General features: G+C 41.2%; 1 protein-coding gene across 12 annotated transcripts in view; it reads left to right on the top strand.

Moving 5' to 3' along the window:
• Positions 1 to 14388, top strand: part of LOC124128908 (uncharacterized threonine-rich GPI-anchored glycoprotein PJ4664.02-like) — a 43050-nt gene that overhangs the window by 20596 nt on the left and 8066 nt on the right. For 6 of the 12 annotated variants that reach the window (XM_048391160.1, XM_048391158.1, XM_048391161.1 and 3 more), the window contains 5 exons: positions 5186 to 5203; positions 5903 to 6009; positions 7819 to 7886; positions 10635 to 10849; positions 11883 to 14369. In XM_048391160.1, coding sequence (XP_048247117.1) covers positions 5186 to 5203; positions 5903 to 6009; positions 7819 to 7886; positions 10635 to 10849; positions 11883 to 14369 — 2895 coding nt within the window. The remainder of the gene's footprint in view (positions 1 to 5185; positions 5204 to 5902; positions 6010 to 7818; positions 7887 to 10634; positions 10850 to 11882; positions 14370 to 14388) is intronic. The other 6 variants (XM_048391168.1, XM_048391170.1, XM_048391169.1 and 3 more) reach the window with 6 other exon arrangements.

The following is a 14388-nucleotide window of genomic DNA, read 5'->3' as shown; positions in this document are numbered from 1 at the left end:
TCATATATATGTATATATTTATGCTTCTCAATGATATACCTAGATTTGTGGGATCGACACATATCACCCATCACCATACATGTAAGTTTTATAACAATAAGCGATTTACATTGATATCATGTGAATTGTTTCCTCATTATTTTGGCTATCCTACATTCTAGGTGATATTTTCGAACATACGCGACATATAGCACAACATTAAGAGTATTGAAGAAGAGGCAATTCCTATAAGTGATCAGTTTATTTATTCCAATGGCAGACAACGTACATGAACACAGACTACTTTGAGGATCATGTTAAATCTGGTAATTGAACCTATAGCAACATGGCAGTCCAACAAAATGATTGACTGATCAGAAAATTCTAAGTGAGAATCGTCCATTTTATTTGAAACTTTCAAACTAGTCTGATTGTTATCAAGGTGATAGATATTTTTAGGTCAACTTTCAGGACAGTGTTGTTTTTATTATATCTTTATATGGCGCAATTACCATCACATATAAATCTAAACATTTCAAACGTGTATGTCATTACATGAAAGATAGAAGAAGTTTTAACTGACTGGGTTCAAACATGAATCAAGAACTATGGATACACACAAATGCAGGCAAAACACATTCGATATCGTCACTCGTGTGGAAAACACCAATATTTCGGTAAATGTAACATGTCATTCCATTAGCAGTGTACAGGTTAAATACGTCAGAAGCTATATCTAGCATGATTGGTGAGGTCGTGGGTATCTCCTCTCTAGCGACAGGTGAATTGTAATGTAGTTTTAAAGGCGACGGTATGATAGTCACTAATACATAAAGTGCCCAAATAGCCTAGGAAATAAATCTTGTCTGACAACATGGAAGCTACGTACGTATGGAAATGCATATGGGTGGGATAGATCCCCATATCGGACAGACCCAAGGCTGTAGTTGAAAATTGATCCCTCAAGAAGATTTTGCTATTGCCAGCTCATACTGGAAATGTCTCACGCAACCTGCGATTCAGTGATACAGAGCACGACCAAGATCAATGCGACATGTACACGCGAATCTATTTGCAGAACCTCTTCAGATTGAAGTGTTTTAACGGGACCAGTTAGACTTGCGCAATCCAACAGCAGTGTTTGTGCAGCTTAAATGAAAAGCGTTAAGATATAAATACATGATATAGATGCATTAAAAACCTTACATATACATTCCGCGTCACGAACATCTAACTTTCGTCAAAAAACACATACCTGTGATAAATGTAACACTGCTATATTAACATAATATATCAATCTACACATATATGAAAATTTATGTGAAAAGAATTTTAAATTATTCAAAGGTAATCTGTGTCGATCAAATGAGAATAACAACAGGGCAATGTCACAAACGTTCATGCTTCGTGAAAAGAATTTTACAGAATATATGAGTCTCTTCAAATCCCTGTCCCACGGCAACCATTGTGTTCAAGTGAACATGGCCACAAAGGACATACGTACATATCGATTAACATATCTCATGCTTTAGGGATGGCAGTTAAAACAGCATAAACACACAGCAGGGGTATTCACCACGAGTATGATACGTTACAGACAGCGGTGTGCATTGGGCCATCACGACATCACAGCTGTATTGTCCTGTAGGGAGGTGACATGCTACTTTGTGCCGCATAGCCAGACAATATATATCTCATGTACATGATTGTGTTAATGTTTTTTATATACGCTTCTGGCTATTGTATGTACAAGTGATGACACTGTCGCATTCAGGTTTAGGTTCGGAACTACCACCCATCCCACAGCCGCCTCGGAACACCACAAAGAGAGTGAAAATGGGGATGTTTAGTTATATGTGGAAATGTGCTGCATACATGTATGTGGAATTCTATAACTTTAAACTGAATAAAAGGGCGTTGAAATGCACACAATATTGAGCATTGATAGTGTCGCATTGTGACGTTGTTGTCCTTCTCCATTAGTGGCGTTGTAAGTGAATTATTCTACGCATGCGCAGACATGGTTATACTCCATATCAAATTCCAGTGGTTATTTTTAGTTCCTTGATACTGAAGCAAAAGTACGTATCCTCAGAAATTATTTCATGCATCTTTGTAGTCGGTGTCGTGTTTATAAAGTTAAGTGTTTTCACGGTGAAAAACAAACTCTTTGTACATTTGCTTTTTATTTACATCCGGGATAGAATAGGTCTTCAGCAACCCATGCTTGCTGTGAAGGGCAACTATGCTTGTCGTAAAAGGCGACTAACGGTATCAGATGGTCAGGCTAGCTGACTTGGTTGGTGCATGTCATCGTATCTCAAATGCGTAGATCGATGCTCATGGTGTCAATCACTGGATTGTCTGGCCCAGGCTCGATCATTTACAGACCGCCGTTTTATAGCTGGAAAGGGGGGTTAAACGACAAACAAACAAACAAATCATTTGTATCCAGTTTCCAACAATTTTTCAATTCGCCGAGGGGGCACGGTTCACCCAGCCGTCTTAGGGGGCGAAGTTCGCTGTGTATAGTTGCGTCTCTGGGGTGTGACAGAAACCTATCATCGCTGGTTCGAATCCCCGATTCGTCCTGAGAATGCTACTTGGTTTGTCAGCACCATTCTTGTGCTTGTGTGTTTCACCAAAGTAGTTAGGTCTCAGATCTGCCTTATTTCGGACTTTCCTCAAGCATTGACTTTGTAACAATGCGACATATGATGAAATGTCGCACTGCTTCGCTTTGTTAAAGTACTGTACGTGTGCAGTACCCAATATAAGCAGGACAATAAGACAATACTGGGGGAATGAAGGACAACATCAGCATCACTGTGCCGAAACGTCTAACATTACAAAGTTAAAACTCAACGTTGACCGGAGTTTCATGCCCAGCCATTGATGGGGAGGGGTGCTCCACCTCAATCTCCGGGCGTTTCTGGCGAACAGACTACAACTGACACGATCCTATATTACTATATGTATACAATAGAAATGAATAAGGGCGTAGCGGATATTTTAAGGAAAATCTATGTGTGTCACACTGGGACACTTTGTTAAAATACTGAAAAATGCAGAAATTAATAGAAGCACCATATGGACACAACGTCCCATTTTGATGTCGTTGTGGAGTTTTGTAAACATTTGAAAAATGGTGAAATTAATACAAGTACGACAACGTGACGACAGGCAATTAAAGTAGTTTCTCTTAAATAAGGTGCAAATATGATAGACAGGAGGTGACGTGGATTTATTCCGCATGAGCCTAGGGAATTCTCTTCTGGACTGAACAGTTTCTGGTTACTCTTCTCCAAAAAATATCAATGCAGTTTTCATTAGATTTAGTCTTTTACCTTCTTTGGGATGGGGCCAAGATTTGGGTCGAAATAAGTCAGGTTCCAGGACCCGCCATTCAAGAGTTTGCACAAGAAGCCAACATCATTGTCATCGTCACACCCATAGTTACCTTTACAGGCATGCCATATAATATGTACATGTATCTTATACATCCTACCACCCCAAGGTCATCTTCGGGGTAATTGCGAAACCTTTTTCTGTCAATTATTGCTTGTTACTGTGACTTACTTACAGACACCGGAACTCCTAGAGTACATTCTCATCACATGCTCACGCTGTTCCTCCTACCGTTGTGCCCCCTTCGTTCAAGATGTCAACTTGACACATAACAAATTGATAGTTTCTTAAACAACTTTGTCCAGTGATGGGAATAGAAACAACAAATAGCAGATATTGTTGGGTACAGGGTATTCATTGTTGTGAACAATTATGACATTTTAAAGACTATCCCCGATTTTCAGTTATTTTGAAAATTCTGAGCCAAACCGACTGGTATGTATTTTGTCCCTGTAGATTCATCAAATGGCAATGTCAGCATTAAAGCAATCACGAAACGCTCACGAAAGCAATCGCTATTGGAACTGTTTGTTATAATTTTCCAAGGTTTGGGGTGCATTTTTACCTTATAACAGTATGTTTAAATGCAAGTCTCATGGGTATATGCAACTTTGCATATATAGATCGTAACATGGATAATGGAAATTTCGTTATTAAAACATTGAAAGCGGCGCCTAAATAAGGTTTATTTGCATTTTAGTCGACGGATATATAATGGTGGAGGTAATTCTCATCCCAAACTACACGCTTGATCGCACAACAAGCCCTACCTGGCATCCATAACAAGTGCTGCTACCGTTCCAAAATAATCAATGAAGATGTTTCTTTGTGTTGCATCTTTTAATCTCACACGGAACAAAGGCCTAAGTGAGCAGTGATGTGATGACGTTTAGTTGTTTTCTCTGAATAAACTGGAATTATGAACAGGAAACGGAGATGCGACAATGCGACCATCGCTCATTTTTGATACGGCGACAATACGAGTATGGCTCATTTAATCGCCATTTTTGATGCGGCGGCAATGCGACAACGAGACACATTTTAACTTTGAAAAACGTCTCCCCTTTTTCACAAAACTCTACAATGCGGCAACAGGTTAAACTTTTTCGTTGTCGCACTTAGGTTAATTTTGACACATTTTGCTTGTCTTCATAAGGGCGACAACGTAACAGAGTCCCTTCCAGGACTTCATAGTTATGCAACAGCAACACATAGTTAGCATGCATAAATACCCATCCTCTAAACATCACATATAGTTAGTCTAGCACTTGTACATTCGTAATGGTTTGAGTTATATATTTCTTGTTTTGCTCCTGACAGCACTATCCAGCTATATCACGACTCCATGTTAATAATCTCGTCCATAGTATGGTCAAATCATTATGGAGAACGTATGGATACGATGACCCGCAATCAACCAACAAATCGCCTTTTACAAGAAGCAAAGGGTCTGCAAGGAGCGTATTCTAACCCGGTGTAAAGTCTAAAAGTATACCCCCTTCAAAGTATACCCGGGTAGATTCTGGGGCCTTTCAGAATCTACCCCGGGGTAGATTTTGGGAACGCCCAGATTATACCCCCTGGGGGTAGATTCTGGGAAAGGGGGGTAGATTCTGGGAAGTCCCCAAAATCTACCCCGGGGTAGATTCTGGGAGCTCCCAGAATTTACCCGGGTATACTCTGAAGGGGGGTAGATTTTGGCACCTTACACCGGGACACTGGTACATGTCATGAAAAGGTGCACGTTGGAAGCTTTCTCTAGAATACTTCTTAAGAAATTATTTGGTCAATATTTCAGGTGCCAAGTATCAGTACAGTAAGTAAACATTTCATGATAATAGTTTATATCATCGTTCTATCATAACCTTCATTGAACTTGTCAATAATATGCCTGGTCTATCATAACATTCATTGAACTTGTCAATAATATGCCTCGTCTATCATAACGCTCTATCCTGTGTATATGGTAATAACATGCCTGGTCCGTCATAACGCTCTATCCCGTGTATATGTCAATAAATGCCCGGTCTATCATAACGCTCCATCCTGTGTATATGGTAATAACATGTCTGGTCCGTCATAACGCTCTATCCCGTGTATATGTCAATAAATGCCCGGTCTATCATAACGCTCTATTCTGTGTATATATTAATAAAATGCCCGGTCTATCATAACGCTCTATTCTGTGTATATATTAATAAAATGCCCGGTCTATCATAACGCTCTATCCCGTGTATATGTTAATAAAATGCCTGGTCTATCATAACGTTCACTGTACATGGAAATGATATACTATAGTTCACTATACAGTGTACATGTGAAGAAAAATGCCTGGTCTGCCATAACGTTCTGTGCACACATAAATAATATACCAGGTCTATCTCGACGATCAGTCCACATGTAAATACCTGGTCATTACAAACACGTGACTGTAAGGACAGAAGGTTCTCGGGACTGTATATTCAGATGCATAACATGCAGTGGTGATACATGTACATTTCTTCTATGATTGCAGCAAGAGCGGAGGTCAAGCTTCGCGTATTGAATGTCAACTATACCGAGGCACTGTCGGATAAAACGTCTCCCGAATTTACAGCACTTCAAAATAGTTTCTGTTCAAATGTAAGTGGTATATAAGACAATTCAATAACTGTAATTGCTTTGAAAACAGAATAACACTAAGTGCAAATGTAATGATTTTGTAATACTGTCTGAACAAAATGTTTCTTTTCTCCAATGTACAGTTTAACATTCAATATTCTGACAAGCGTTTTATCATAAACGAGACACCGTGACGGTATGCCGTAACGGTAAAACAGAGCCTGTGTACGTTTAGAAGTGATGGACTTGACATGTCTTGTGAGAATGTAGTTGAGTAGTATCCATGTTGCTGACAAAGGTATGCGTGTAGCTGACATGAGAATGAATGTGGCTGACAGGAGTATGGATCTAGCAGACAGAAGTATGCGTGCAGCTAACTGACGTGTAAGTGTAGCTAACAGGAGTATGCATGTAGCTGACAGAAGTATGCGTGCAGCTAACTGACGTGTAAGTGTAGCTAACAGGAGTATGCATGTAGCTGACAGGAGAATGAATGTGGCTGACAGGAGTATGGATGTAGCTGACAGAAGTCTGCATGAAGCCCAAAGAAGTATGTGTGTAGCTGACAGGAGTATGCATGTAGCTAACAGGCGTGTAAGTGTAGCTATCAGGAATATGCATGTAGCTGACAGAACTATGCGTGTTGCTGACAGGAGTATGCGTGTAGGTGACAGAAGTATGCATGTAGCTGACAGGAGCATGTGTGTAAGTGACAGGAGCATGTGTGTAGCTGACAGAAGTATGCATGTTGCTGACAGAAGTATGCATGTAGCTGACAGAAGTCTGCATGTAGCTGACAGGAGTATGAATGCAACTGACAGGCGAATGCGTGTAGGTGACAGGAGTAGGCATTTAGCTGACAGGACTAGGCGTGTACCTGACAGGAGTAGGCGTGTAGGTGACAGGAGTAGGCATTTAGTTGACAGGAGTAGGCGTGTAGCTGACAGGAGTAGGCGTGTAGGTGACAGGAGTAGGCATTTAGCTGACAGGAGTAGGCGTGTAGGTGACAGGAGTAGGCATTTAGCTGACAGGTGTAGGCGTGTAGCTGACAGGAGTAGGCGTGTAGGTGACAGGAGTAAGCGTGTAGCTGAGAGGATTATGCATGTAGTAAAGAAGAGTAGGCGTGTAGCTGACAGCAGTAGGCGTGCGTGTAGCTGACAGAAGTATGCATGTAGCTGACAGAGAAGTATTCGTGTAGCTGACAGAAGTATGCATGTAACTGACAGGAGTATGCATGTGACTGGCAGGAGTATGCATGAAGCTGTCAGGGGTATGCATGTACCTGACAGGATTATGCGTGTCATGAATAATGTAGAGCATACAAAACTATGCATGTCGCTGACAGGAGTATACATGCAGCTGACAGGAGTATGCATGTAGCTGACAGGAGTATGCATGTAGCTGACAGGAGTATGCATGTAGCTGACAGGAGTATGCGTGTAGCTGACAGAAGTATGAATGTAACTGATAGGAGTATGCAAGTAGCTGACAGGAGTATGCAAGTAGCCGACATGAGTATGCAAGTAACTGACAGGAGTATGCGTGTAGCTGACAGGAGTATGCAAGTAACTGACAGAAGTTTGCGTGTAGCTGACAGGAGTATGCAAGTAACTGACAGGAGTATGCATGTGGCTGACAGGAGTATACATGCAGCTGACAGGAGTATGCATGTTGCTGACAGGAGTATGCAAGTAGCTGACAGGAGTATGCATGTTGCTGACGGGAGTATGCGTGTAGCTGACAGAAGTATGCGGGTAGCTGACAGAAGTATGCGGGTAGCTGATAGAAGTATTTGTGTATCTTGAGTTCAGGTTTTTATTTGTTCTATAGATGGGCAACGTTGTGGATAAAGACGAAACTACAACCGGGTACCAGGGATGTACAGTTAAAAGTGCCAGGTATGTGCTTGGTTGAATCTATTGGTAACCTAAGTTTTACAGAAAGAACATCAAAACGGAGGGAGCAGTAGTAGTAATAGTAGTAGTAGTAGTGGTAGTAGTAGTAGTAGTAGTTGTAGCAGGGGGAAAAGTAACAGTAGTAATAGCAGTAGTAGTAGTAGCAGGGTGATTAGTAGAAGGGGGAGAAGTACTAGTAGTAGTAGTAGTAGTAGTAGTAGTAGTAGTTGCAGTAGTAGTAGTAGTAGTAGTAGTAGCAACAGCAGCAGCAGTAGTAGAAGAAGTAGTAGCAGGGGTAGTAGTAGCATGGGTAGTAGTAGTAGCAGGGGAGAAGTAGAATAGAAGTAGTAGTAGAAGTAGTAGTAGAAGAAGTAGTAGTAGTAGTAGTAGCAGCAGGGGTAGTAGTATTAGCAGGGGAGTAGGTAGTAGCAGTAGTAGTAGTAGTAGTAGTAGTAGTTGCAGTAGTAGTAGCAATAGTAGTAGTAGTAGTAGCAGCAGCTTCAGTAGTAGTAATATTAGTTGTAGTAGTAGTTGTAGTAGTAGCAGCAGGGTTAGCAGTGGTAGAAGGGGAGCTGTACTAGTAGTAGTTGGGAGAAGTATAATTAGTAAAAGTAGTTTTGGTAGTAGTAGAAATAGTAGTAGTAGTAGTAGTAGTAGTAGTAGTAGTAGTAGTAGTAGTAGTAGTAGTAGTAGTTATTGTAGTAGGAGGGTTAGTGGTAGTAGTTTTAGTAGTAATAGTAGTAGTAGCACGGGGAGAAGTAGTAATAGTAGTAGTTGTTTTAGTAGTAGCAGCAGGGTTAGTAGTAATAGCAGGGGAGTAGTAGTAGTTGTAGGAGTAGTAGTTGTAGTAGTAGTTGTAGTAGTAGTAGGGTTAGTAGTATTAGCAGGGGAGTAGTAGTAGTTGTAGGAGTAGTAGTTTTAGTAGTAGTTGTAGTAGTAGCAGGGTTAGTAGTGTTAGAAGGGGAGCTGTACTAGTAGTAGTGGGGAGAAGTATAATCAGTAATAGTAGTTTTAGTAGTGGTAGTAGTAGTTGTTGTTGTTTTGGTTGTTGTTGTAGTAGCAGGGGGGTAAGTAGTAGTAGTTTTAATATATGTAGTAGTAGTAGCAAGAGTAGTAGTAGTAGTAGTTGCAGTAGTAGTAGTAGTAGTAGTTGTAGCAGGGGGGAAAGTAACAGTAGTAATAGCAGTAGTAGTAGTAGCAGGGTTATTGGTAGAAGGGGGAGAAGTACTAGTAGTAGTAGTAGTTGCAGTAGTAGTAGTAGTAGTAGTAGCAACAGCAGCAGCAGTAGTAGTAGTAGAAGTAGTAGTATCTGGGGTAGTAGTAGTAGCAGAGGAGAAGTAGAATAGAAGAAGAAGTAGAAGTAGTAGTAGAAGTAGTAGTAGTAGAAGTAGTAGAAGTAGTAGTAGTAGTAGTAGTAGTAGTAGCAGCAGGGGTAGTAGTATTAGCAGGGGAGTAGGTAGTAGTAGTAGTAGTAGTAGTAGTTGCAGTAGTAGTAGCAATAGTAGTAGTAGTAGTAGTAGTAGTAGTAGCAGCTGCAGTAGTAGTATTAGTAGTTGTATTAGTAGTTGTAGTAGTAGCAGCAGGGTTAGTAGTGTTAGAAGGGGAGCTGTACTAGTAGTAGTTGGGAGAAGTATAATTAGTAATAGTAGTTTTGGTAGTAGTAGTAGAAATAGTAGTAGTAGTAGTAGTAGTAGTAGTAGTAGTAGTTACAGTAGTAGCAGGGTTAGTGGTAGTAGTTTTAGTAGTAATAGTAGTAGTAGCACGGGGAGAAGTAGTAATAGTAGTAGTTGTTTTAGTAGTAGCAGCAGGGTTAGTAGTATTAGCAGGGGAGTAGTAGTAGTTGTAGGAGTAGTAGTTGTAGTAGTAGTTGTAGTAGTAGCAGGGTTAGTAGTGTTAGCAGGGGAGTAGTAGTAGTTGTAGTGGGGAGAAGTATAATCAGTAATAGTAGTTTTAGTAGTAGTAGTAGTAGTAGTTGTTGTTGTTTTTGTTGTTGTAGTAGTAGCAGGGTGGTTAGTAGTAGTAGTAGTTTTAATAGTAGTAGTAGTAGTAGCAAGAGTAGTAGTAGTAGTAGTAGTAGTAGTAGTAGTAGTAGTAGTAGTAGTAGTTGCAGAGGAGGAGAAGTAGTAGTAGTAGAAGTGGGAGGAAAAGTTGTTGATTACGTTTATTGGAACGATTTGTGTAAACCTGGCCTTAGAGACGTCTAAACTAATATGCAATGTTGGTTAGTAGAAAACTCGATTAATTAAAAAAGTATATACCCTTTTCATTCTTCAGTAAAGGTTTATTATGAGAACCAGATGATGGCAATTAACACCTATTCAAACTTCATTTGACCATATTGACAATTCGGCTAATTTAAGTGATGAAGAAGAGAGACCAAGGATAAAAATGAAACTATAATGTGCCCAAACAAGATGATAAACAAACATATATACATTATAACTGTTATAAAATTGTGACACTCGTAGTTGCTTACATTTCATTGCATGATGTAATGTACCAGTATTGAGTCTGTTCTTGTCCATTTGGCATTACATGTGTCCGCTGCTAAGCACATATCCACAACGGTATATGACATGACAACGGTAAAGACCGGTACCATACCGAAACCAAACAGCATATTTTTACAAATATATTTCGTGCAAATGTTCTCTGGTAACAGGAAACATACAACACATGAATGTTTCGGCATTGTTTAAAATGCGTGCTGTTGTACATACTGCCTTCACACTGACTCAATTTGTATTGCAGAAACGGCTCTGTCGTCATTGTGGCTCTATTCTACTTCACTGCCCAAAACTCAGCTCCTGTGCAGGTTGCAGTGACAAACATCTTCAAACCCCCCTCATCCACATCCTCATCCTCAGCTACGAGAATATCTATTTACGTCATCGCTTCAGAGTCTGTGACAGTTGTTGTTGCCACTGTAGACGAGACGAGTCAGGAAAAACCTGCAGTAAAGCCCGGTAAGACAGGTTGATGACAAAGCGTTCCCCTGACATGAATGCATAGAGAAGAATGTTGACCCGAGCCTTGTGATTAACAAGTTTGATTTGTAAAAACTATTAATAATAATAATATATTCGGCTAAAGTCGAATTTGGTCTCCTGGGGTCTGAGGTGAAATGTAGTTTAACGTCGCTTTCAAGATCATTCCGCTTAAATAGCGTCGTGCATGCACGTCTGTGTATCTGCTACATTGTAACAGCCCAAACTTATGTCTGTTTTATAGTGCTCTCGCACTGTTATACCAAGCTGCAGTTTAACATGGTTATCCCTCTCAGACATGGTATACTAACTCCGAGCCGATCAGTTCTTACGCTGTACCCTTAATGCCGAGCGCCAGGCATTAGTACAAGTACAAATATTTAAAAGTATTTTGGAATGACGCAGCCAGCGGATCGAACCACCGATCCGGGCAGACGCTCTATGTACTTTACCACGGAGGCGGGTGACAGTGGACGAAAATTTGGGGCTGATCGTTGCATATGTAATAATAATTGTAAATCTTATGAAAGTGTAGATGATGTTTCGATAGACCTTAACTTCACTAATTTAGGATATCTTACGCTTACTAGTTTACACTTGGAGTATGACGTCTTAATTTAAATCTGAATTAAATATAGTTTTCATAATGAAATCAGCATTGTCGTCACGGTGAGTCAAAATTATAATAGCGGGGCTATAAGTCAACTTAACCTATCTTTATATTACTGTGTAAGCTACTGGACATTAATGCTTGGCAAATACTGTGATCCAGCAGGAACAGTACACTGTGGAATGTGCCAGGAGTGTACTGTTTACAGCAATTATCTTATCATCATCTGAACTATCATAACTGAAAATGAATTCAAAGGATATTAAGTTCAACTCAGTGTTCCGCAATTCTGCAAGTGATCCTATTTATACTAGTCTTATTTTATGTAAATCCAGTTAAGAAGACCATTTCAACATTTGGTCGAACTCACATTAAGCACTGTTCAATTACGTTATTTTCCAGTGGCCGAAAATACTCAAACTTCAAGCCCGGATGTAATTCTCCAAACATCAAGCCTTGGTGTAGGTGTCCATACATCAAGCCCGGATGTAGTTGTCCAATCATCAAGCCCGGATGTAGTTGTCCAAACATCAAGCCCGGATGTAGCTGTCCAAACATCAAGCCCGGATATAGTTGTCCAAACATCAAGTTCAGATGTAGTTGTCCAAACATCAAGCCCAGATGTAGAAATCAAAACATCAAGCCCGGATGTAGATGTCCAAACATCTAGTCCAGATGTAGTTCTCCAAACTTCAAACCAAGATCTAGTTCTCCAAACATCAAGTCCGGATCTAGGTGTCCAAGCAACAAGCTCGGATGTAGTTGTCCAAACATCAACTCCAGATGTAGTTGTCCAAACATCAAGCCCGGATATAGATGTCCAAACATCAAGCCCAGATGTAGTTGTCCAAACATCAAGCCCAGATGTAGAAATCCAAACATCAAGCCCGGATGTAGATGTCCAATCATTAAGCCCGGATGTAAATGTCCAAACATCAAGCCTGAATGTAGTTGTCCAACTATCAAGCCGGGATGTAGTTGTCCAAACATCAAGCCCGGATGTAGTTGTCCAAACATCAAGCCCAGATGTAGAAATCCAAACATCAAGCCCGGATATAGATGTCCAAACATTAAGCCCGGATGTAAATGTCCAAACATCAAGCCTGGATGTAGTTGTCCAAACATCAAGCACGGATGTAGTTGTCCAAATATCAAGCCCGGATGTAGTTGTCCAAACATCAAGCCCGGATGTAGTTGTCCAAACATCAAGCCCGGATGTAGTTGTCCAAACATCAAGCCCAGATGTAGATGTCCAAACATTAAGCCCGGATGTAAATGTCCAAACATCAAGCACGGATGTAGTTGTCCAAACATCAAGCACGGATGTAGTTGTCCAAACATCAAGCCCGGATGTAGTTGTCCAAACATCAATCCCGGATGTAGGTGTCCAAACATCAAGCCGGGATGTAGGTGTGCAAACATCAAGCCGGGATATAGTTCTCCAAACATCAAAACCGGATGTAGGTGTCCAAACATCAAGCCCGGATGTAGGTGTGCAAACATCAAGCCAGAATGTAGAAATCCAGACATCAAGCCCGGATGTAGCTGTCCAAACATTAAGCCCGGATGTAGTTGTCCAAACATCAAGCCTGGATGTAGTTGTCCAAACATCAAACCCGGATGGTGTTTTCCAAACATCAAGCCCGGATGTAGTTGTCCAAACATCAAGCCCGGATGTTGTTGTCCAAACATCAAGCCCGGATGTAGCTGTCCAAACATCAAGTCCGGATTTTGTCCTCCAAACATCAAGTCCGGATGTAGCTGTCCAAACATCAAGCCCGGATGTTGTTGTCCAAACATCAAGCCGGGATGTTGTTGTCCAAACATCAAGTCCGGATTTTGTCCTCCAAACATCAAGTCCGGATGTAGCTGTCCAAACATCAAGCCCGGATGTTGTTGTCCAAACATCAAGCCCGGATGTTGTTGTCCAAACATCAAGCCCGGATGAAGCTGTCCAAACATCAAGCCCGGATGTAGTTGTCCAAACATCAAACCCGGATGTAGTTGTCCAAACATCAAACCCGGATGTTGTTGTCCAAACATCAAGCCCAGATGTAGTTGTCCAAACATCAAGCTCGGATGTAGTTGTCCAAACATCAAGCCCAGATGTAGCTGTCCAAACATCAAGCCCGGATGAAGCTGCCCAAACATCAAGCCCAGATGTAGTTGTCCAAACATCAAGCCCGGATGTAGTTGTCCAAACATCAAGTCCGGATGTAGTTGTCCAAACATCAAGCCCGGATGTTGTTGTCCAAACATCAAGCCCGGATGTTGTTTTCCAAACATCAAGCCCGGATGAAGCTGTCCAAACATCAAGCCCTGATGTAGTTGTCCAAACATCAAGCCCGGATGAAGCTGTCCAAACATCAAGCCCTGATGTTGTTGTCCAAACATCAAGCCCAGATGTAGTTGTCCAAACATCAAGCCCGGATGTTGTTGTCCAAACATCAAGTTCTGTTGTGATTAGCACTGGTTCAGCTGTCGAATCAGCAAGCCTAAACACAGATTTAAGTTTCATGACAAGTTCTGTTATGTCCGACTACACATCTGCGTCGATATATCCTTCCCCAACATCATACGACGCCTCATCCACCGGCCTTCCAACAATATCACTTCCTCCGCCGACGTTGATGATGGACGATGTCAGTGTCCACCAAGGAGGCGGGAACGTGGTTCTCCTTTGTCATATGGACAGGAACTACACATTCAGCAGTGTGCACTTCCTCAAGAATAACGCTCTCCTGGGTCAGTCTCCAGACATCAGCGAGAACAGGACTGAGTTCACGTACATGATAAGTGATCCACGTTGCACTGACTCTGGGGAATATGAATGTCGTGTAGTGGGCGAGGAAGGGAATCTCACAACGGCGGCTAATTTAACAGTTCTTGGTAAGTAGTCAATACTTCT

Source organism: Haliotis rufescens, unplaced genomic scaffold (assembly GCF_023055435.1).
Source record: "Haliotis rufescens isolate VD_foot unplaced genomic scaffold, xgHalRufe1.0.p SCAF_9, whole genome shotgun sequence".
NCBI lineage: Eukaryota > Metazoa > Mollusca > Gastropoda > Lepetellida > Haliotidae > Haliotis > Haliotis rufescens.
This window is presented reverse-complemented; position numbering and strand designations above follow the sequence as displayed.